This window comes from Stomoxys calcitrans, chromosome 4, assembly GCF_963082655.1.
Source record: "Stomoxys calcitrans chromosome 4, idStoCalc2.1, whole genome shotgun sequence".
Taxonomy (NCBI): domain Eukaryota; kingdom Metazoa; phylum Arthropoda; class Insecta; order Diptera; family Muscidae; genus Stomoxys; species Stomoxys calcitrans.
In genome coordinates this window covers 131512559-131537824 of record NC_081555.1, presented here as the reverse complement: position 1 = coordinate 131537824, position 25266 = coordinate 131512559, and the positions used below count along the sequence as shown (strand labels likewise).

General features: G+C 37.7%; 2 protein-coding genes across 5 annotated transcripts in view; one reads left to right on the top strand and one right to left on the bottom strand.

Annotated features, from left to right (window-relative positions):
• Positions 1-25266, top strand: part of LOC106082626 (N-glycosylase/DNA lyase) — a 91406-nt gene that overhangs the window by 3673 nt on the left and 62467 nt on the right. The window contains exon 5 of one of the 3 annotated variants that reach the window (XM_059366984.1): positions 514-620. The exons of 1 other annotated variant lie outside the window; for it this stretch is intronic. In XM_059366984.1, the coding sequence (XP_059222967.1) occupies positions 514-603 (90 nt within the window). In that variant the 3' untranslated portion in view covers positions 604-620. Of the gene's footprint in view, positions 1-513; positions 720-25266 lie in introns of those variants that run through there. One more of the 3 variants, XM_059366985.1, reaches the window with a different exon arrangement.
• LOC106082624 (period circadian protein) lies at positions 601-12317 on the bottom strand. 2 transcript variants are annotated; one of them, XM_013245246.2, is made up of 13 exons: positions 12111-12317; positions 7490-7573; positions 7251-7414; positions 7081-7185; positions 5423-5514; positions 4910-5330; positions 4499-4855; positions 3061-4421; positions 2832-2981; positions 1345-1443; positions 1126-1266; positions 887-1064; positions 601-812 (listed from the first exon to the last, which is right to left on the bottom strand). In XM_013245246.2, exons 1-12 carry the CDS (start codon positions 12200-12202, stop codon positions 999-1001), a joined length of 3132 nt encoding a protein of 1043 aa, XP_013100700.1. In that variant the 5' UTR covers positions 12203-12317; the 3' UTR covers positions 601-812; positions 887-998. The 2 variants fall into 2 exon arrangements, with proteins under 2 accessions (XP_013100700.1, XP_013100698.1); XM_013245244.2 differs by having other exon boundaries at positions 1126-1443.

The following is a 25266-nucleotide window of genomic DNA, read 5'->3' as shown; positions in this document are numbered from 1 at the left end:
TGAAATTTTCTCTAGAGACAAAATTTCCATGAAATTTTCTCTAAAGACAAAATTTCCATGAAATTTTCTCAGACAAAATTTTCATGAAATTTTCTCAGACAGAATTTTCATGAAATTTTCTCAGACAAAATTTTTATGAAATTTTCTCTAAAGACAAAAGACAAAATTTTCATGAAATTTTCTCTAAAGACAAATTTCCATGAAATTTTCTCTAAAGACAAAATTTCCATGAAATTTTCTCTAAAGACAAAATGTCCATGAAATTTTCTCTAAAGACAAAATGTCCATGAAATTTTCTCTAAAGACAAAATGTCCATGAAATTTTCTCTAAAGACAAAATTTCCATGAAATTTTCTCTAAAGACAAAACTTCCATTAAATTTTCTCTAAAGACAAAACTTCTATTAAATTTTCCCTAAAGACAAAATTTCCATGAAATTTTCTCTAAAGCCAAAATTTCTATGAAACATTCAAAACCCAAAATTGTTCGAAGTTTGAATTGAACTATTTCCAGGTTCTATTTTGCTCCGAACTACGACAATTTCAAACCGATCAACAAACTGAAAAATCACCAACGAAACCCAAAAAGAAACGTAACAAATGAAAGGAAATTATCAACACGTAAGTTTATATATATTTTTTTAATTACGTTTAATTGTTAAACAGCGTAATATTCGTCATTCTTACTTTTACTTAAATATTTTGTTAACATTCGTTTACTTCTATAGTATAGTATAACAAAAAAGCCGACTGTTAACAATTTGTAGTAGAAAACTGCTACATATACATTTGTCCATAAGGTTAGTTTTTATACTAAAACGGAGAAAAATAAAAAGAAAAACCTAAATACATGAAAGGTTACATTATGATTAAGAAGTGAACCTTACGGTATTCAATCCCAGTTGTATTGTACTTGAGCGATGCATACACGACATGATAAACGCATTTGTAATAAACACATTTATTTTATTCTCTCCTTAGTCATGTGTAATCGACTATTTACAGGCCACCATGCTGTGTTTCATCTTCTTCAGCATTTTCCATTATTTTTTCTTCAGTCTGTACCTGTACAAAACATAAATGGTTTTTATGAACCATAAAATTTATTTAAAAAAAAAAAATGTACTTTAAATTTTCGCGCTTCCTTGCTGTTGTCATTTTCCTGAGGACTATCTGAGCCATCTGTGGTTTTAATAAATGATGAGTAGAATGAGGAAAAACTCGAACCATCCATATCATCGCTATTACCATTACTGTCGGTATTGGGCTGCAAAATATAAAAATTGAAAAGAAGATATTTAGAGATAGGTCTCATAGGTTTAGTTACTACGGAAGTAACTTCTACCTTAAGATTGTTTTCATTGTGCTGATCTGACACATAATCGCCCATAACAGATACTATTGGTGAGCCAGCTATACCTTTTTTCGAGGAATCCGAAGGTGCCTTTAGGGAAAAAATAACAATAAATTGCCATGAAATATTTTGAAAGACAAAATTTCCTAGAAATGTTTTCTAAAGACAAAATTTCCTTTAATTTTTTCTAAAGACAAAATTTCCTTAAATTTTTTGTAAAGACAAAATTTCCTTAAAATTTTTTTAAAGTCAAAATTTCCTTAAATTTTTTCTAAAGACAAAATTTCCTTAAATTTTTTCTAAAGACAAAATTTCCATGAAATTTTTTCTAAACACAAAATTTCCATGAAATTTTTTCTAAAGACAAAATTTCCATGAAATTTTTTCTAAAGACAAAATTTCCATGAAATTTTTTCTAAAGACAAAATTTCCATGAAATTTTTTCTAAAGACAAAATTTCCATGAAATTTTTTCTAAAGACAAAATTTCCATGAAATTTTTTCTAAAGACAAAATTTCCATGAATTTTTTTCTAAAGACAAAATTTCCATGAAATTTTTTCTAAAGACAAAATTTCCATGAAATTTTTTCTAAAGACAAAATTTTCATGAAATTTTTTCTAAAGGCAAAATTTCCATTAAATTTTTCTAAAGGCAAAATTTCCATTAAATTTTTCTAAAGACAAAATTTCCATGAAATTTTTTCTAAAGACAAAATTTCCATGAAATTTTTTCTAAAGACAAAATTTCCATGAAATTTTTTCTAAAGACAAAATTTCCATGAAATTTTTTCTAAAGACAAAATTTCCATGAAATTTTTTCTAAAGACAAAATTTCCATGAAATTTTTTCTAAAGACAAAATTTCCATGAAATTTTTTCTAAAGACAAAATTTCCATGAAATTTTTTCTAAAGACAAAATTTCCATGAAATTTTTTCTAAAGACAAAATTTCCATGAAATTTTTTCTAAAGACAAAATTTCCATGAAATTTTTTCTAAAGACAAAATTTCCATGAAATTTTTTCTAAAGACAAAATTTCCATGAAATTTTTTCTAAAGACAAAATTTCCATGAAATTTTTTCTAAAGAGAAAATTTCCATGAAATTTTTTCTAAAGACAAAATTTCCATGAAATTTTTTCTAAGGGCAAAATTTCAATGAAATTTTTTCTAAAGACAAAATTTCCATGAAATTCTTTCTAAAGACAAAATTTCCATGAAATTTTTTCTAAAGACAAAATTTCCATGAATTTTTCTATGAAGAGTTTCCATGAATACAAAATTTCTATGAAATTTTCTCCAAACATAAAATTTTCATTAAATTTTATCTGAAGCTGAAATTGTGTCTAAAGAAAAAATGCTAGGTAATTTTCTCAGAGAATTTTTATGAAATTTTTTTTCTAAGAATTTTTTATGAAATTTTCACAAAAGAAATTATTAGATTTAGTGCTATATAAAGCAGATGACCTCACAGTACTTACGATATTCGAACCTGGTTCGGCTTTTACCGAAGTTGCTTGTGACGAAGGACGTTGTATTTGTACGGGTGTGATGGAGTGAAAGGCTCCCTGTTGTAGTGGTGGTTGCTGCTGAGGTTTGGCTGGTGTGGGTGCAATTATTATATTAGGATTCTGTGTTGGAAAAAATGAAATATATCCAGGCTGAAAGTTAACATAATTCTAATTCCAGTCAAAGAATTTATCCACATACCGTTCTATATTCAACCGCAGGATTCGATCTTTCGGGTGCCATACTTATGTTGCTGGTCACATTTGAAAACGATACTGGCTGATACATCATGGCAGCAGCCGGATGTGTGTAGAACAATGGCGGATGTGGATACATGACACCGGTCATATACTGTAGGGGTAGAGTTTGACTTGAAGTACTGGGCATATCGGCTGTGTTGCGTTTAGCTTGAACAGCGGCTGCGGCGGCGGCGTTTGGAGTGGGTGCTGGTATATAATAAATGGCGGGGAACATACTGTGTTGTGCTGGGGTGAAACTATTTTGGGCTATGGGAGCTGTGTGAGTTGGATGGGTGGGTAGGCCTACTGAAAATGGAGGCCATAAATTGACATTTCTGGTGTAATTTAAACCTGGAGTGTAGGGGATGCGTAGCGCTGAACTATCCAAAGTAATTTGACGATTATTGAATACTTTGTTGTTGTTGCTGACGCAGGGACCTTGTGACACACTGTGATGTTCAATAAATTCGCGCTGCATATCCACCAGATTGGTGTGCTGTTGTTTAGGCCTATTGGCATCACCTTCCCATGAGTGGCAACCCACCCTCTTTAATCCATGACCCGGTCCACTGTACTCCATGGCTTTGTCCACAGGTTTTTTGTTCTTTTCACCACAGCCTCGGCCCCTCGATTCGCGGTGTTTCTTCAGCATACATTTTTCCATTTCATCGTTATGCTTTTTAAGTAATGATTCGGTCAAAGTGACCAAAGGAGTGCTGCCCGAGGATGTGCCAGTGCCTGTATTGCTGGTATTGGTCACACTGCCCATATTCAAATTGCTGCCCGAAGTGCAGTTTCTTGAAGAGCCACTGCCACCGCTATCCTCAAAGCATTGCATGGGACTGAGATTGCTGCTTGTATCGGCCGGAGTACAATAGGATTGTTCCAATTTCAGTAGCTCCGAATCCACGGGGGCTGTAATAGGCTTGCTGTTAAAAAAACGCTGCAAATTCTCATTATAATTCAGTTGGTTGTACGAGGGTGGAGTTTCAATCGAACTTTTACTGTCGTAATAATCATGGTGTGGAGAGATTTCTCCCAACATAACCGAGTCACGTTCGGATACCGTGAGTTCATTTTCATTTGGTAGTTCCAATTTAAGATCCTTGCGTGCAACTTCGTTCATAAGGGGTTCCATGAATGAAGCCAAAGCCTGGCAGCGTCTTGAGACCTCTTGTTTGACGGTATCGGAAGGACGTGAAATAGTTTCGGCTAAAAGCTTAACGATATCATCTTTAAGGCGAACTATACGTGCCATGGCTTCTTCAGACAGTTTGGGTTTATTATTAGGTGGCGGATCAAAGACATTCAAATTCTTGGGACCTGTTTTGAAGAAGAAGAGAGCAACATAAAAAATTTTGGGTTTTAGTTTTGTCAACTTAGGGGACTTGAAAATTTACCTTGAAATACTCGATGATGTCCTATAACAAATTCCAGCTTCCTTGACCAGGGATTGACAAAGCTTGTCCACTCAGTATCCAACAGAACGAAGCAGCCATTTTGTACTAGGAACCTGTATGGCTTACTGCAAAATGAAGCTCCTGCTGTTTGACCCTTCTTCATTACCGTCTCGTAGATTTCCTTTAGCACAATAAGGTCCTCGTGATGGTAAAAATCTAATATGGAGCGACCTATAAGATCCTGGGGTAAATAACCCAATGCCGAAACGGCACCACTATCCACAGTCGATATAACCCCAGTTTTGGTATGACGTATCGCAAATTTGGGAGTTTTACGCGAAAGTAATTCATCGCAGACTGTAAAAGAAAAAAATCGAAACGTTACCTATGATCCCATACTGCAGTCCTTACCTTTATAGGCGCTTTTTATAGGTGTAGCGCATATGACCAAGAGCATGTTGGTGCCACTGGGCAGCGAATTATCTGACCTGGCCTCTTCAGGAGCTTCGCGAAATGTTAATCCCAAACGAAATGGTTCATAATTCACGGAGCGTCCTATGACGCCATAACCACCCGATTTTAAGCCTCGATAACGCCTTAACATAACACAACATGAACTGCGCGCGTCCTTGGGTATGCTGCTGCGAGACTCTGCAATTGGTATTCCAGTAGTTATTTGACTGGCAAAGGTGGCCCTATCCTTGGGATGCACGAAATCGATGAAAGATCGTCCCAACCACATGTCACGTGGAAAGCCGAGAACATCCGTAATACTGGGTGTGGTGTATAATACTATGCCATCATGCATAGAAATGACACAGCAAAAGCTATCCTACAATAAAAAAAAGCCGGGGTTGTTTCCCACGAAATGGTTAGCGTTATGGTCTTTCAATGAACGGTTTGTTTCTTTAGATCGACAATTACCTCCTTAAGTTTTTCTGCTTTGCCTGAGCTCTCCAATTTTCCTGGTGCAGATTCATAAGTCTTTTCCGTTTTGGCTCCCTGATTAGTGTGGGCTGAAAAAATCACATAGAAGAAAAATAGGAATCTCTTTCATTTATTTGGTTAGACGCTTTGTCCATTTAAGTTGGATGTCAGATTGCTATTTTTTCCCAAAAAAGTTACATATTAGTCTCATGTTGTCCCTGTCGGTGTGAACATATAGACCAGTCTCAAGTCTGATATAATGTCCGATGCCAAGTGGCCGGTGGTTATTTAAAGGCTCCAAAAACTCGCCTTTTCATATCGAGCATCATAGGCACTCAGTATTTATACATGAGCCTGCGCCCCTGGTCTCTCACTGAGACTCACCGCTCGATACCGCTGATTGTCCGCGACTGCAATTGCAGCTACTCCGTATGGAGCATTCCACTATCCGCAACCTGTGGAAGCGCCCGGTAGCTCTCAGCTAAACTTCTCGTGATGACGATGAACACCACATAAATTGAAGTTAAGGGATCCAAACCATGTGGTGCTCTTAGTCATCATATATATATAACCTGATATAGCTCCCATATAAACCGGTCTGATGGTTATCCTTGTTCGACAGAAGGTTTGACAGAAGTTTAGTATGTACGATAGCATAAGATTATGCCTTTCAACTAAATCCATTTTGTATAAACTTTTAGGAGAATCCATGGTGGTGGGGTTCTAAGATTCGGCCCGGCCGAACTTAGCACCTTTTTACTTGTTTTACCATAGGCACCGTAAGTTCGAAGATGTGCTAGATCGGACTATATCTTCATATAGCCCCCATATAAACTGATCTGCCGATTTAAGTTCTATAAAACGCGTATTTATTATTCGACTTAGCTGAAATTTGGAATAGAAAGTTGTATTTGACCCATCGACATCCGTACCAAGATTTGATCTAGATCAGACCATAATGTCATATGGATCCGTCTCCAATTGAAGGTCTTTCATCTATAAAAGCAGTATTCAGTACAGTGAATTAGACCCTTACACATAGTTTGGGAATATGGTGGAAATAGGACCATATTTGCATATTTCTGCCTTATTAGATGCTCATATAAGGCTTGATTTCGTCGAAATTTTGAAAAGTGAGTTGTGTCCGAACCCTCCTCTTCCATGCTGAGTTTGGTCTAGATTGGACTATATTTGGATATAGCTGGAATTTAGTTCGATCTCCTGATCAAAGTCATAGAACAGGTTTTTATTACCGATTTTTTTTTAATTTGCTGCAGTGAGTTAACTAGTAGACCGCTACACACCCTCCCCGAATATAGTGCAGACAGGACCATACTTGGATGTATCGATATAGACCGATCTGCCGATTTTATATTTTGAAACTATAGAAGGCCCAATTCGCTTAAATTTGGACCAGTCCCTTGTGGTAGTCATTTCGACAACCGTGAAGGGTATTCCATCTCGTATAATATTTGGATATAGCTGTCATATAAACCTGTCAATTTCGCGAATAAACTTCTTAAATATATCCGAGGAGGTGGGTATTTAAAATTTGGCCCGCCCGAACTTAATGCCTTTTTAGTTTTTTTTTTATTGAAAATATGGGAAAGGCTACTTTCCTTTAAAGTTTAGTTATTCTAATTTTATCTGCTTACCCGACAACGGAGACGGCATAGGCGATTGCAGTGATTTCTCGGATTTATGTTCACTAGTTTCCTTTTCCAAATTTTCCTTATTCTCCTTTTGGCGATTATTTTGACCTAAGAATATACATGTACATCCAAATAAGCTCCATATGTTAAATATGCTCTTTCGGATTTCTTACTCATGGTTATATCATTGAGATCATTATCTTCGTCAACCTTTGCCTCGTTTGCTTTGGTGACATCCTCCTGTGAGTCCAGGGTATTTCCCACAGTTGTTGATGAGCATTTTTGCTTCTTTTTCTTTCTTCCTTTGTCTTTACCGCGTTTGGTGAGATGAATTTCACTTTAAGAAGAGACGGGAGAAGAAGAATACCTTAAATTAGGTTCATCAAAATATTTAGAAAGCTTTAGTTTTAACCTGCTTGTTTGTGTAGAAGGTTTGCCGCCATATCCACTGCTTCCGGAGGAATGGCTACCGCTAAGGCGGGACTTCGAACTGCCGCTGTGAAAAAGGAAAGAATAATTTTTAAATTAAAATTAAAAACAAAATAGTATTCTTTAAGATTTTATTCAAAAAATTTTGTAGTAGGAAAAACATCAAATTTTCCTATGCCGTATATATGTTATTTCAAAAAATAAATGCGAGACTACCTTTATAAACAAAGGGCTATATTAAATGGCATAGAAGTACATTGGAATTTGTTATCAGCTATTTATTAGGCCCGCATTTCTGATTAGTCAAAGAGAGAAAAAGACAGACTCAGATTAAGCCAAGTGTCCGTCGGATACATTTTGCACACATTTGTAGAAAAAATACTTTTAATTCCCATACCGGCCATAACAGTTTTTAGTAAGATTCCCAATCTTTGAAAAAGTTTTTGTAAAAATTTAAGAATCTCCTGGGATTTGCGTTTTGAGAACTTTTTACACTCGCTACAGTCTATTTTTGATCCGATTTTGTTTGAATTTGAAACAGTGAGTTGTACTTGACTTTTCGAGATTCAAACTAACTGTAGTTCAGACCGTACTCTATTTGGATATAGAACAATATTCCGGTTAAGGATATTGGGTCTTTAAAAGGCACATTTATTACCCGATCGTGATGAAAGGTCTTACGCCCATAAAATCAGAAATATTAGACACCTGAGCATCCTTGCTGTTTATGAATGAATCGAAAAAAATTTAAGATCCTGTGACTATAATTTCTCAGAAATTTCGAACAGTGAGTTTGTTTTAGACTTAGATTCGAATCCAGCCGAGAACATCATAACAAAATTGTCAGAAGAATTCTCAGAAAAAAATTATCATCAGTAATGCTGGCTACCCTTGTGAGGTACTCAGCCGTGTTAAACTTCTCTACTAATTGGTTTCGTTCTACGGCACGCCATTTGAACTCGGTAAGAAAAAGGAGGTATCTTATCATTGAGCTTATATACCAAATTTCTACCTAATCTGGCACAAATTGGAGCTTATAGGGCCGTTTATGACTAATTGGGAAATCGGTTTATATAGGAGCAATATTTGTTAATACGCCTGTTTGGGCGGTACTTGGCACAGTTGTTGAAAGTCGTAACAAAGCCCTACGTGCAAATTTCAGCCGAAACGGATTACAATTGCGGCTTCAAGGGTCGCACAATTCCAAATCGGGTCTTCGCCTTATATGAGAGCTATATCAGGTTATAAACCGTTTTGGACCTTTCTCGGTACAGTTGTTGGAAGAAGCCAAATCAGGAGATCGGTTAACATGCCAGCTATATCCCCATCTGAACCGATATGGCCCATTTGCAATCCCCAATGGCCTACATCAATAAGAAGTGACTGCGCAAAATCTTTCTTGATTTCGACAGACGGGAAACGGACGTACATGGCTAGATTGACTTAGAATGTCAAAAAGATCAAGAATATATATACTTTATGGAGCGCAGAGGTTAACATGTCCGCATATGACGTTCATACATAACGTCAGCTAATCAATTTTGAAAGCCCACCAACAGGCAGGCTTTCAAAATTGCCTTCTTGGACCCTGAAATTTTACAGATAAATTCTACAATTCTGTTCAGAAATTACAGACTTTTTTCCCCAATTGTGCCTAGCCGACTATGAACTTTTTCTCTGTAGCCACTAGGTCATGAAAAATTCATTGAAATTTGTCCTTAGAGAGAATTTCATTGAAATTTAGCCCTTAGAGAAAATTTTAAAGAATTTTGTCTTTTGAGAAAATTTAAAGAAATTTTACCAAGGATTCCCTCAGATCCTGAAACCATACTTGGAAAACTAAGGGACTGCAATTCAAACCTTTCAACCACTGACTGGAAGATTGGTAGATTGGATGAGGCTGATAGCAATCGGAGACATGGAGTATTTGCATTTAGCTCTGACTATTTCGTGACAAAAGTCGGACAAATCAAACTCTAAAGTCTCGATTTTCACCGTGCTTTTTACTCAGTGCAATCCCAAGAATCAGAATCGCGAAGGGCCTAAGATTTTCCTTTCATACTAATCGCCCCACCCTATGATTAACTCCTGTCAGATTCAGAAGACGAGGCTAACGCAACGTTGGTAGAAATTCTGGAACCTGACTACAGTCCGGTTGTTGCAGATTAATCTCCACCATTGTAAGGCCGCTTCGGTGGCACTAAAAGTCCTTCTAATGGCAGGAGGAGGAGACCACCGAAGCGCAGAGATTAGCATATCCCCCTATGACGCTGAACGCCTGGGTTCAAATCCTGGCGAGACCATCATAAAATTTTCAGCGGTCGTTATCCTCTCTTAATGTGGCGAAATTCGTGAGGTACTATGCCATGTAAAAACTTCTCCTCAAAAGAGGTGTCGCACTGCGGCACGCCGTCCGAACTTGGCTATAAAAAGGAGGTCCCTTATTATTGGGCTTAAACTTAAATCGGACTGCAGTCATTGGCATGTCAGAAGTTTGCCCCTGTTTCTTAATGCAATGTTCATGGGCAAATTTGCATTTGCGATGGCAGGAGAATTTGAAGTTGGTATAATCCAGGAACCATGGATGTGTGTAGGAATGGTTCATGGGCTAAGAACTTCTGGATTTAAACTCAAACGTACTTTTTTTTCGCTCTTAAGCACAAAAGATTCAGTAGTAGCCAGCCTGAAATTAATAAGTCCCATTACTGGCTGGCTTCCCTGGCAAACAATTCAAAGATGCCACCTTCAAGCCTTAAGTTGTTGACTTAAGAAGCGGCTTCTGCAAGGAAAAATAGCCTACAGCATGCCATTCAGCGTTTCATGCGGGTCTAGATAGCATTCACTCCCAGTGATCGTTACCGATTGTAAACTTGGACCACAGAGCTCAATCCCATGGCAGCCGGTTGTACGTACCGGATTGACCCGATGGAGTTATCCATCGGCAAGGGCTGCCGCCTCAGTGTATAACACACTGCTACAACAACAACAACCACAGAGTTCCTATTGTAGCAGGTGTGAAGGCTGAAATCTTCCATAGCTTAGGGCCGTGGATGTGTCTTACATGGAGCTGCACAAGTCCATCCAGGTTGTGTTTTGAGCCATTTTCAACTCCATTGATCCTTTTTATACCCTCCACCATAAGATGGGTATATACTAATTTCGTCATTCTGTATGTAAAACCTCAAAATATGCGTCTGAAACCCCATAAAGTATATATATTCTTGATCGTCATGTAATTTAAGTCGATTTATCCATGTCCGTCTGCCTGTCGAAAGCACACTTACTTTCGAAGGAGTAAAGCTAGCTGCTTGAAATTTGCACAAATACTTTTTATTAGTGTAGTTCGGTTGGTATTGTAAATTGGCCAAATCGGTCCATGTTTTGATATAGTTGCCATATAAACCGATCTTGGGTCTTGACTTCTTGAGCCTCTAGAGGGCGCAATTCTCGTCCGATTTAACTAAAACGTAGTGTTTTCACTTCCAACAACTGTGCTAAGTATGATTCAAATCGGTTTATAATCTGGTATAGCTGTCATGTAAACCGATCTTGGATCTTGACTTTTTGAGCCAATAGAGCGCGCAATTCTCATCCGATTTGGATGAAATTTTGCATGAGGTGTTTTGTTATGACTTTCAATAATTGTGCTAAGTTTGGCGTAAATAGGTATAGAACCTGATATAGCTGCCATATAAACCGATCCGGGATCTCGAATTCTTAAGATCCCTTAAGCCTCTAGAGGGTGCAATTCTCATCCGATTTCTCATGACCTTTAACATACGTGTCTAATATGGTCTGAATCGATCTATAGCTTGATACAGCTCCCATATAAACCTATCTCCCGATTTTGCTTCTTGAGCCCCTATAAGGTGCAATTCTTATCCGAATGAACTGAAATATTACACAATGATTTCTACAATGTTCAGCTTTCATTTATGGTCCGAATCGGACTATAACTTGATATAGTTCCAGTAGCATAACAGTTTTATTCAACATTCTTTGTTTGCCTAAAGAGAGATATCGCGCATAGAACTCAACAAATGCGATCCATGGTGGAGTGTATATAGATTCGGCCCGGCCAAACTTAGCACGCTCTTACTTGTTTACTCTTTTCTACTCAGCTTTTTAGATGTCCCAGGTCCTGTGAAAACCATGCTGCAGCTATATTATCCGAATCACAGTTAACTTTCTGTAACTCTACTCCGTCCTTGGAGAAGAGTTACCTTAATTACAAGTCGCTAGGTTTAAACTTGTTCAAATTTATGTTTAAAACCAGGAAATCCGATTGCTTTCTGGTTAAAAATTCTTTTTCTTGACATAAAGCCGTGTCCGCCCGTGTTTCGAAAGTGCACTATCTTCCAAGAGAATGAATGATATAGGCCGCTTTATGTTATAAATAGCTCCCATATTAACCGATCTTCCGTAATAGTTTTTTGACTCCCAGGAGGATTTCTTTTAGTTGTTATTGTTAGATAGATTTTATTCCAGAATACATAGCAAACATTGGTGCGGATAGTGGCTCGTATTTAATGAAAATAAACTTTCGAATTGTCAACACTAAACTTTGTAATAAGCGCAGCACAAATAAACTATAAAATATTTACCTTCTTTGTGATTGACTGTTGCTGCAACTGTTTGAATATGCGGAATCAGACACCTTAGTGTTGTGAGTTGATTCTGTAGATTCTCCTTCCATGTTGAGGGTTTACTCACAACAATGATTTTTAAGTTTTGGATTATAAAAATATATTTTTATTTTTGTTGTTTTTTATTACTTCGTTAATCCGTTTTAGTTTGCTCTCCGTTTTTATCTATTTTTACACAAAACACCAAAGTAGAACATTATTTTATGTTACCTTCTCTTTAAATGGTAATATGATATTGTTTTGTTTTGTTTATAAGTACGTATATGTATTTATATGTGTTTTTGATTTTATTTTTGTGTCAATAGCAAATTATTTTTGTTCTCACTGCTTGCCATTAAGTCTGACACTGAAAGCATTCGCATCAAAACAATTTGATTATATCTGCCACAAAGTATCATGTATCCCTCTCGGCTCACGTGTCACTGGCAATGTTCGAGCTGCTGTCGCAGCACATGTTCTATGGAATATTTACATCTATGTGATTGCGTACTGTGCGGCGCAGACATACCACCCTACACCAATACCATAATTTGCCTCAAATCTACCATCATTTGTTCACCCTTAGCATCACCATAGCTTACCCTAGGCGGCATTGCTATCACGACAGTGGCCAATGTGCTTTGTGTGCTCAAAAGCATGCAAAGGAAAGCGATATGTCCATGTGGTCCTTATGCCATGTTCCATCAAAATGGTGGCAAGGGGTAGAGATGGCATTGCTGCGAATTTATTTTCCCTTTCTAGAAGTTTCGTATGTTTGCAAACGTTCTGGTTTCTCGGTTTCCATTTTTCTCCTGGCCATTCATATCTTAGAGAAATGTAAGAGGTAAAAACTAACATATCTACTAGTTTTTATGAAATATTCATGGTATGTGTGAAAATATTCAAATCGGCTGGATTTCACGAAAAACTACAAGTAGATTTCGCGAACAATAAGTTCAGGATATTATATTACTCATTTATATTTAAAATTGAAGGCTAATGCCTTGGCTCCAAAAGAGGATATCAGTAACATACTCTAGTGCCAAATAACTTTCATTAGAGCCCCATTTTGCTATGGTCGGTAAATATGTCTGGTTTGGGGCGGATCCTTAGACGCTTTGATCCGTGTGGACGGATTTGGGTTGGGGAGGTCGCCCAGATACCCCAACCCAAAAGTTATATGACGGATTCGTGTTTTTGGGTTATAATTAGGATCTAAAGGAAAATTCTCTTGAATCACTCCACCCATCTACGAGATCTGGTGTTATTGACTATCGGGGTTAGGGAGAGGGTCCATCCCCTTTCCGATATCGAAAAAATAGGTACCCTGGTAATGTAAGAAGAAGATTGACACCTTTTATGGGGATGTCACGATCCTCAGTATTTTGTTGCCGGGCCATAGCGGAGTAACGAGGAATGAAAGAGCAGACTATTTGGCCGTGAAGTCCAGAGGACTGCCGTCAATAAACTTGGTTCTCAAAGTCTTCTGAGCGATGCAGTCCGAGATAAAGGCATGGGCGAGAAAAGCGAATGTGGCATTGTGGAAAAGTTCGGTAGGACGAGGAGAATTCTTTGGGGAGAACCGGATCTTGAGAAAACAAGGCTAATACTAAACAAGTACAAACGTATTAAGTTCGGCCGTGACGAACTTTTGATACCCACCACCATGGATATATTCATCATCCTATTTTATTGTACAGTCGAAACTGGATAAATGAAACGTTAACAAGTAAAAATGTAAAAAAAATTCGCCCGGGTACCCACCACCATGGATTCTGCAAAAAATTTACTCAAAATAAATAAAGTTGAAGGGCATAATTTAACTCTACATACCTAAACTTTTAAAAATTAAAGCTTCTAGGAAGCGTACAAGAGCAAATTAGAGATCGGTTTATTCGGGAGCTTTATCAGCCGCGATGGTATGACTTGCTCCTATCCTCTATCCATTCTCCCATCTTCTTAAGTCTCATACCGCAGTGGCTGCCTCACACTTAATCTGTATGCCTATGAATCGGATATCTAGTCTTCGGTGCCCCAGTGGGTTTGGTCTTCATCACACCGCTTATGCCAATACACAATGTTATCTGAACCTGGTGTATTATCCTTACATTGCATTTTTTCTTCATCGCAGTCGATCAAACTACTGAGGTGTAAGTATTGCTCTAGTCACGCTCCTGTAGAGCTAGTGGGCTATCCTACGGCCCGTCTACATAATACTCACCATCTTTGAGCCTTCATGGTACGCTTCTGAATGTGACACTTTCAATTGAGTTTCCTGTCCAAGATCACACCTAAGTATACGACTTTGTCAGATATAGGCTTGCCAGATGGTCGGTATTATTCCGACTTTCTGGCTATCCCGACTATTCGACAAAAATATGAGAAAATCCTCACTTTTGGAGCCAACACGAATATTGAACGAATCGGAAGTATAAATACTAGGTAACTTCTTTTGTACAAACAATTATAAGTCACATCCGCTCGTGTGTCTGTCTGTTTGCTCCACACACGCTTGGTGCAGTTCTGTTTTCCTTTTAGTTAAGACCGATGAGTTGTAAAGCCCCTTCCAAATCAGGGCCAAGTTGGGTCACATAAGCCCAACTTTCGGTATGGCCTCGGTGTTACGCTTGAAACCACGAACCAGGGAATCTTATAGACTTCTGGAGGGGTGCAGTCTCTTTCAGGTTTAGGTGTTCGTGATCTTGAAACAATGGATGCGATATTGCTGCGGAAGCGGCCACCCGATCAGACCGTCACGACATACACGGACAGTCAGGCGGCGATGAAGGCTCTGGCATCGGGCCGCGTGAGGTCGAAACTTTTTAGAAGATGCGAAGAGCTTCTTCGAACCATGGGAAAGGATATCAGGCGTTGCTGGGTGCCAGGCCATCAAGGTGTGGCGGGGAACGAAACGGCAGACGAGTTAGTCAGCAATAGATAGCTGATTGGCGCACATCTTGCTATGGAATCCGTGAGACCTCCACTGTGCAAGCTTCTTGCTAAAGTGGACGCTTTTTACGATGACTGCGCAAATAAGGCGAGACCTAGTGCTGTAGGTTCTAGGGTGTCAAAGGCCCTGTGGACGAGTACGCTTATCCTGGGGCCTAAGCATGACTTAGGACTGCTAATAGAAGTCCTGACTGGTCATTGAAACGTCCGGTTCTTGAAGTGGGGCTGAATGCAGGGAGAGGGAGACGTCTACAGGATTTGCGATGACGAGGAGAAGTTGTAGATAGTCGAGCACCTGTTGTGTCACTGTCCAGCAATTTCCTGGATTGTTTTTCTTGAGTTCTTAGAGGTCTGAATTGATTGAATGGATCATAAACACAATAGACCTTAGGTCTCCGAGTGAAGCGGCTTGTAACCGACGTTACTAGTCCCGTGCCCTTCAATCTAAACCAACCATGAAAGTAGTCGGTCTATAACCTGATTCAGCTCCCACCGAATCACCGGATCATCACTTGACATAGCTCCCATATTAACCAATCTCTCGATAATACGATGGTTGCTCTATAAGTTTTTGGCCCAGGACACACCAAGTGTTGCCAGGTGCAATCTGACATTTTAATTGGAAAATTTTACATTTTCTAACATAATCGTATCCGGAACGCTTTGATGCACGACCATCATTTATGTTGTTGACAATAGCTTGAAAAAATTAAATTGATAAAAAAAATTGAATTCAATCGTCATTTTTGTGCGACCATTTTTAACACCTTTTGGCGTGGATTACACGAGAAGTGTACATTGATGAACTTAAATTTTTGTATGAAGATGAAGCAACATCCTACAACCCTGTGAAAAATTGATTTAACGAATTCAGTCGTGACCGACGCTCGCTCAAAGTCGAATTTCGTAAAGGTCGTTCAAAAATTGCCATTGTATCAGAGAACATTGATAAAGTGCGTTAATGACAGAGGCATCCTTGGCCATTTCACCGGCATACATTCGATATTACATGAACACCTTGCCCTAAAAAAGGTTTATTCTCGTTGGATTCCGCCCAATTTGAAAATCGTTCAAAAAAGGTTCGTGTTGATTAGTGCAAAGAAATGTTGAAAAAATATGCTCGCGATGCTTCAAAAAACGTTTGTAAGACCGTAAAAGATGGCGAATCGTAGATCTAAAAGTATAAGCCTGAAACAGAACAACAATCAACCGTGTAGGTCTTCAAAGACGGGCCAAATCCTTTGAAAATTGTTCGTGGAAAAGTAATTGAAGCAAATTCTCAAAAGTGCATAGAGCATTGGTTTAAGCCGGGCCCGAGACCATCTCAGTCCGAATCAGTTGATATCTAATGACAGTTCCCATATAAACCAATCTTCCAACTATACATCTTTGATTTGGCTGAAATTTTGCTGACGATTTTTTCTATGACTTCGAACAGCTATGTCTGGTTCTAAACAATCGCCAACCTGGTATACCTTTTATATAAATCGATCTCCCAATTTTACTTCTTGAGCTTTAAGTGGGCGCAATTCTTACCCTATTCGTCAGAAAATTTACACGATGTCTTCTACTAAGACCTCCCATAATAATTCCAAGTATGGCACAAATCGGTCCATAACCTGATATAGCTTCCTTATAAATCGATCTCTCGATTTGACATCTTGAGCACCTACCGAAACCAATTCTCTTAGCCCAATTTATGAAAAACCCCATGATAAGTTCTTGTTATAATCGCCCATTATTCCATTAAGTTTCTGCCTATAGAAGAATCCGCAATATTTAATCGATTTATCTGAAATTCTAGAGCTCACAAAAAGCCGATTACTGGCTTAGGTCAATGTCAAAAGTGACATGGGGTGTATTAATTTTCATACTAACCCAACCATCGGAAATTCTGTAGTGGGATATACCTTCTTTCGGCAATGCCCGAAGGATGTACGAAATTTATTTTCGCTTGTGAGTTCGAAAAAAGACGCGCGTGAGTATGCGTTACGCTTCGAGCCCGAGAACTCGCGTGAAATATCACTCTCGAGCACGATACAAATTTAAATAAATAAGGCCCCTTGGCACTTAAAAGATTACCTTGCAGAAATGCTCACTCAAATTGTGTTGTATAAGTAAAAATTTCCCCTAAAAATTATTTTTAACTTCCATCCGAGATCGTCTTATTTATATTTTATTTTCATATTTATTATTTCTAAACCACAAATTACAATGCTGTATTCAATGGTTTAATTCATAACATCGCTCCATATTTACCTATTCAAGACAATCTGTACTAAAATAAACATTGCATTTAATTAGTGTTTTGGATGTGTATACAGACTTAACTACTTGCCGGCTTTGTAGGACCACCTGTTACAGCACATTGTTATTTGCGTGTTGTTTTTGCACAGTGTACATACTAGTTGCTTTGCACGCATTGCATTCATATGCCTCCGCGAGAGAAATAAACAATGACGTTACTCGAATGACTCTCGCAGTCGATGCCATTCGGTTAAATTCACGTGCATTGAACATATGCTCTGTAACTGCGAGCCTGCAGTCACTGTTACGACGACTACAATAACCATGTTTACAATAGTCTGTCATGTATTTAAGTTGGCAGAGATGGGAATGGCGGTTACTTAATGGAAATTTTTCTGTATTTGTCCTCAATTGGATATTAGATAAATTTGACGAAATTCTATATAAAACCTAATTTTCGACGAAATTTTTTTATATATAAAATTCAAAGTGTTTTTGTTTCCTGTAGAGTCAAAAACGGTTGAACTTCTTTTGATGAAAGTAGACTTTGAGAAGTCAGCATATGGACCTTCTATCGTTTGAAGGTAATCTACTTGATTTTATAAAATCTGAAAATTTAAAACTGACATGATCAGGCAATATGAGTGTCAAATAAAAGTAGGAATTTGATATCCAATTTTGGGATCATCTCCAAAAAAACCCCTCGAAATGACGTGTATGTTAATAAGATCGATATGGAAATCAAATGAAAGTGTCTGGAGGCTGTTTCACCCCTAAAGAAACCTCAAAACGGACATGTAGACCAATCAAGAAAATGTCTAATGAAAGCTATTTAGGAGTAGAGCCGGAATCAGATATCCAAATAGTGGGGCTAATTGTTAGATGAGTCGCCCCATCCCAAATGAAAAACGGCCCAGACTGAAATTTAGGGCCGATCGATTGAGTAGTAGTTTCAACAAGTTAAAGCGTCTGAAGTTCGTCTGGGCCGAGCCTTATATACCCTCCACCAATGATCGTATTTGTCAAGTTGTTGCACGGTTTCTCTTTATAGGCTGAAAAAAGGATCATGGGAGAAATCCACATGAATTTTTGATATAAGTATATAATTCTGTTGCTGTATAAGGAGTTAAATCGGGAGGTCGGTTTATAAAGGAGCTATATACGTCTCGTTCTAAATTTCTGTCAAATTGGTTTTTGATCGATTCCGGACTATACTTGATTCCGCTATTAGAGGTCATAGGAAAAGTTATTGTGCAAATCCAATCCAATCATCCAAATCGCAAAAGAATAACACTCTAGAGGTTCAAGAAATATAATCGGGAGATCGGTTTTTATATAAACATGGGAGTTATATCTAAACATGGACTGGTTTGGCCCATTTACAATCCTGACGTACATCAATAAGATTTGTTAAAAATTTCGAGCGGCCAGCTTTGCTCGTTCGAAATACATGCTATAAAGGAGAAAAATAGCTTTTGCAAATAGAGAAATGCATACAATCCGAAATATTATGGCGATGCATTAACGATAACTCGTGCCGTCACGACGTACGAAGTTGGATAAAGTGCTATTTAATGAATCCAGTTGATTATTTTAGGTCCTAACATGAAATAGGAAATTGAAATAAAATGTTGATGACATTTCTACGCATCACAAATGTCTTAAATCAAAATAGTCTATGCCTATTGCCACCTTAGAGAGTTGTAATCTTATTGGACTTAGTTGCAAGTATTTTTATCGGTTATTATAACTTTCCAACCCTGATTGTTAAGTGTACAAAGTACGTAAAGAGGACAAAAAAAGTGTACAACTTGCCACTTTTGTTTTGTATTTTATTTTTATATCAGGCAACGATATGTAAACTTTGTGAGTGAATGAGAGTGCGTGCTCTTGGCTTTTGTTCATACAGTTCTCTGCCCATCTCTTTATAGATTTCTAAGTCACGATGAGTGCTTATTTCAATGGTTTTTAGAATGTCAGTGTGCTCACTCTACACATGTTTTATGCTCGCAGTACATGTGACTTCTGGTAATCACAGGTCTCATAATTATTTGTAAAAGTGGGGGTGGGGTATACGTGAGCAGTCATAACGAATGATTCACAATATCAGTTAGGAAATCGTTTTTCAGCAAAGCGACTAAGAATAACTGGAATACAATTTCTTACATATTTTGTCGGAAACTGATTTCATTTGTAGAAATATGATTTAAAAAATGTTTCCATCTACATTTTCTATCACATGTTGTTAAAATATAATACTAAATTTCCCATGAACATTCTATTAAGAAACGGGGATACTTCTCTCATATCAATGAGTGCAGTCCGATTAAAGTTTAAGCTCAATGATAACGGGCCTTTTTTATGCCGAGTCTGAACGGCGTGCCGCATAGCGTGCCAGCATTAGTAAGGGGATAACCACCGCAGAAAATTTTGTTGATGTTCACGCCGGGATTTGAATCCAGGCGTTCGGCGTCATAGGCGGACATGGTAGAAAAAAATGTTCACCTAACATATGCTGGCGACATATGTGAGGTACTATGCCATTTAAAAACTTCTACAAAAAAGGAGGTCCCTTATCACTGAGCTTAAACTGGAATCGGACATCACTCATTGATATGTGCAAAGTTTGCCCCTGTTGTTTAATCCAATGTTCATGGGCAAACCTGAAATTTGCATTTGCTTGAAATTTTGCACAGAGACTACTTACTGATATAGGTCGTTGGGGCAATATCGGTTTAGATTTGGATACAGATACCATGTAAAGTGGTTCTTCGACTTGACTTCATAAACTCTTAGAAGCCTGTATGCAAAGAAGAAGTATGTAAATTTCATTTTTCCTTCCATTACTCACACCAAACTCCGCCCAGATAGGTTTACCAAAAAAAGCTTAATATAAAACAATCTCCCGAGTTCACTTCTCTTCCGATTTGGAATGTAATGTACGTTTATAAGCTCCAAATGTTAGGTTAGGACCCAAAATACTCAACTGGATTCCTTAGATAGCACTACGCCTAACTTTGGACGACGTGTCGGCAAATGTATCGTTAACCGATCGCCACAATAGTTCGTATTTTGCATACTGGAATCAAAATATAACAAATGGAGGGTATGCACTTCTTTCCAATCAAATATTTCTTCTTTATAGCATGGGACGGTCTAATGTACACTTTGCTACTGACAGCCAGCCAGAAAGACTGTTACTCAATGAAAAAATCTTTTGAGCGTACGTATTCCTACGATCACGCTCTCACACTCTTTGCCAAATGGGAGAGACACAAGAGAAAAATAAATAAACGAATCAATTTTTCGTATAACAAGGCATCTTTCGCTGTAAGCAAAACATTTTTGGCTTAAAAAAATGTTTGAATTAACGAGTAAAAGAGCCATTCCTTATCACTGGTGAAGTCGTTTAAGGTTTTACTTTTCAAACTATGGTAAATTCAAGACTAACGTTCAACCCAATAAAGCAGATATGTTTTTCTAAAGATATTTCAAACGTTTTACTTTTTGCGTGTATTCAAGAAATCCCAAGCAGGCCCATGGGCTTGCAAATTGCAATTGTGTACAATATTTTTCCCTTTTTTTGTTTTAACTGAGTGCGGATGGTAAACTCGGAAAGTGAAATATTAAAAATTTCGTCTGACTATATCTTGATATAGCCCCCATATAGACCGATCTGCCGATTTAAGGTTGTAAGCTCAGGAATATGGTTCAAATGGGTCTATATCTTAATATAGCCCCTATATAGAATGATCTCCCGATTTAAGGTCCCAGGGCATTGCAGACAATTATTGGCTGATTTCGCTGAAATATAACTCAGTGAGCTATGTTCAGCCCCTTAACGTCCATGTCGGGTATGATTTAGATCGGACAATTTTTAGGTATAGCCCCCATATAGATCAAACTTCCGATTTAGGCTCTTTAAAGTTGCATTTATTGCCCGAGTAGCTGGATCGGGCCTGCTCCGCTGCGCCTCTTTTACTTTATATGGAACAAAATTATCCTTTGAATATTTATTTTCGACAATTAAAGAGCTTTTAGTGAAATACCATGCTACGAAAATAGTACATGCATATCGCTTAACTAACAGTATAACAATGTAAGTGCCTTTATTTGAATCCCATCCGATCTTTTTTGGAGTACGAATTCACGGGAGGGTTTAATGTCATTAAAGTTTGGATGTTAGCTGTATTTCATTCTTAAAAAACTTTATTTCAGTCTGATATTCTTATGATGTCCGATTTTGGGGTTTTTCGGGGGCAATGTGCTCCCTCAGACACTTAGCCTTAAAAAATATCAGCATGTGCTCTTCTCTCAAATACCATTTATTTAAACCTCATACTGCCATTGTTTTGAGGAGAGTCGCTTAACTAAAAGTATAACAATGTAAGTACCTTTATTTGAATCCCATCTGATCTTTATTGGAGTACGAAATCACGGGAGGGTTTAATGTCATTAAAGTTTGGATGTTAGCTGTATTTCATTCTTAAAAAACTTTATTTCAGTCTGATATTCTCATGATGTCCGATTTTGGGGTTTTTCGGGGGTGAGGTGCTGCCTCAGACACAAGTGCCTTTATTTGAATCCCATCTGATCTTTATTGGAGTACGAATTCACGGGAAGGTTTAATGTCATTAAAGTTTGGATGTCAGCTGTACTTCATTCTTTAAAACTTTATTTCAGCCTGATATTCTCATGATGTCCGATTTTGGGTTTTGTGGGGTATTTTGGGAAAGGGGTAGACTCCCAGAAAATTGGTCCTGAAAGTGGGTATCAATTTTGTGTTTATTCCCCAATATCTTTCATATGAGTCCAACATTGACATGGTTGGTAAATATGCCCGATTTATGGGTTTTTTAGGGAATCGTGTGGTTCCCCAAACACTTAAACCTGAAAATATACCAGCATCGTGCTCTATTCTCATATATCTATATATCTTTATTTGAACCCCATATAACCATTGGCTTCGAAAACACTTAGCCCTGAAAATATACCAACATCGCGCTCTATTATCATATATCTTTATTTGAACCCCATTTAGCCATTGGCCTCGAAATTGGATATCAAATTCGTTTTCTAATCTCAAATACCTTTCATTTAAACCCCTTATATATATCAGATTTGTGTTTTACTCTAAAATACCTCTTATTTGAGCCCCATATTGCAATGGTTAGCAAATACTTCCTATATGCGTGGTGTTATGAGGGTGGGGTGGCCCCATAGACACTTTCCCGAATATTGATATCACATTCGTGCTTTACTCCCGAAGACCTTTCATTTGAGCCCCATATTGCTATGGCCGTAAATTTGTCCTCTTTGGGGGACGTTTTTGGGGAGGGGCGTCCCCTAAACACTTGGCCCCACATTTGCATATTAGATTCGTATTCTTCATTCAAATACCTTTTATTTAAACCCTATATTGCCAAGGTCAATAAATAAGTCTCGTTTGGGCGGTGCTTTGGGGAAGGGGTGGACCCCCAGAAACTTGGTCCCACATTTGGATATCAGATTCGTATTCCACTCGCTAATACCTTTCATTTGGGTCCCATATTGTCGTGATTGGTCTATAAATATATTTGGTGGGTTTTGGGGTACTTTTCATTTGGGTCCCATATTGCCATGGTCGGTAAATAGGTCCGATTAAGGGGTGTTTTGGGGGTCGGGGTGGTCCCCCAAACACTTGGTCCCACATTTGGGTATCAGATTCGTATTCCACTCGCTAATACCTTTCATTCGGGTCCCATATTGTCGTGATTGGTCTATAAATATATATGATGGGTTTTGGGGTGGGACGGTCCCCCCAGGTACTCCATCCGAAATTTGGATACCAAATTTTAGGTTTTAGGTTTCTAGAGAGAGCGCACGAATTTTCGCTTGAATCGCACATCCCATCTCCGAGATCTGGCGTTTCTGAAAATTAGGGTAAGAGGTAGGGCCCCCCGTCCATGTTGAGTTTGATTTAGATCGGACCATTTTAGGGTATAGCCCCCATATCGACCGATCTCCCGATTGAAGGTCTTTCACCCATAAATAGCATATTTATTCCTCGTTTTTCATGACATTAAGTAAAGAGAGAGCTAAGTTAAACCCATACACATCCTACCGAATATGCTGCAGATAGGATTATATTTAGATATAGCTGCTTATATATCGATCTCCCGATTGACAGTCTAAAACCCATTTGTGACTTATTACCAGCTTGCCCCTGTCCCTTAATGCAATGTTTATGGACAAATTTGCATTTGCACCAGCTTGTGCTGAAATTTTCAATAATGAATTATGGCGAGTTTGGTCTAGATCGGTCCATATTTCGATAAAGCTGCTATAGGCCGAGAATCATGCATTTTCACCGGATTTTAAAGAAATCTTGTTTACATATATTCCCGAAGTGATGGGAAGCTAAATGTAGGTACGACACGTTTTTACTTGTTTAAACTTAGTTTTTTTATAAAACTTATTTTGGTTTTAAATGTGGTGCTAAATTTCAATATTTTTATACCCTCCACCATAGAATGGGGGTATACTAATTTCGTCATCTGTTGGTAACACCTCGAAATATGCGTTTGAGACCCCATAAAGTATATATATACTTGATCGTCATGTCATTTTAAGTCGATCTAGCCATGTCCGTCTGTCTGTCGTAAGGACGCTAACTTTCGAAAGGGTAAAGCTAGCCGCTTGATATTTTGCACAAATCCTTTTTATTAGTGTAGGTCGGTTCGGATTGTAAATGGGCCCAATCGGTCCATGTTTTGATATAGCTGCCATATAAACCGATCTTGGATCTTGATTTTTGAGCCTCTAGAGGGCGCAATTCTCATCCGATTTGACTGAAATTTTGCACATGGTGTTTTGGTATCACTTCCGACAACTGCGCTAAGTATGGTTTCAATCGGTCCAAGTTTTGATATAGCTGCCATATAAATCGATCTTGGGTCTTGACTTCTTGAGCCTCTAGAAGGCGCAATTCTCATCCGATTTGGCTGAAATTTTGCATGAGGTGTTTTGTTATGACTTCCAATATATGTGCTAAGTATGGCGCAAATCGGTATATAACCTGATACAGCTGCCATATAAATCGATGTGGGATCTTGACTTCTTGTGCCTCTAGAGGGCGCACTTCTCATCCGATTTGTCAGAAATTTTGTACAACGGCTTCTCTCATGACTTTCAACATACGTGTCTAATATGGTCTGAATCGATCAATGGCTTGATACAGCTCCCATATAAACCTATCTCCCGATTTTGCTTCTTGAGCCCTTACAAGACGCAATTCTTATCCGAATGAACTGAAATATTACACAATGATGAAAGCTGAACATTGTAGAATGTTCAGCTTTCATCATTGGTCCGAATCGGACCATAACTTGATATAGCTCCAATAGCATAACAGTTCATATTCAATATTCTTTGTTTGGCTAAAAAGAGATACCGCGCATAGAACTAGACAAATGCGATCCATGGTGTAGGGTATATAAGTTTCGGCCCGGCCGATCTTAGCACGCTCTTACTTGTTGCTATTGGGATTTTCTTTTTTTACACATTTATTTTATTTATATATTATTATTTATTTATTTCATAAATTTAAAGAGAACAATTTTTTCTTAATGTTTGAAATAATTATTATGAATTTTTTTTTATTTTTAATATGTTTCGTTCCTTTTTATTTTTCTATATATTAGCTTGTCAGATTTGCAGTGCCTATAGTTAACCTCGTAATTTACATGTTTTTTTTATTTTATTTTCTTTCAAAATGCAAATTTTTCTTGTCATGTGTGTGTTTTTTTTTATTAAAATTTTCATTGATTTATACCTTATTTAAGTTTATACTTCAGAATAATTTTTCACAAATTAACACATTATTTCAAAAATAGTTTTTTGTTATTGAAAAATCTCCTTTCTTTCGTTTTGTAAATTCAATATTCTGTATTTATTTTCC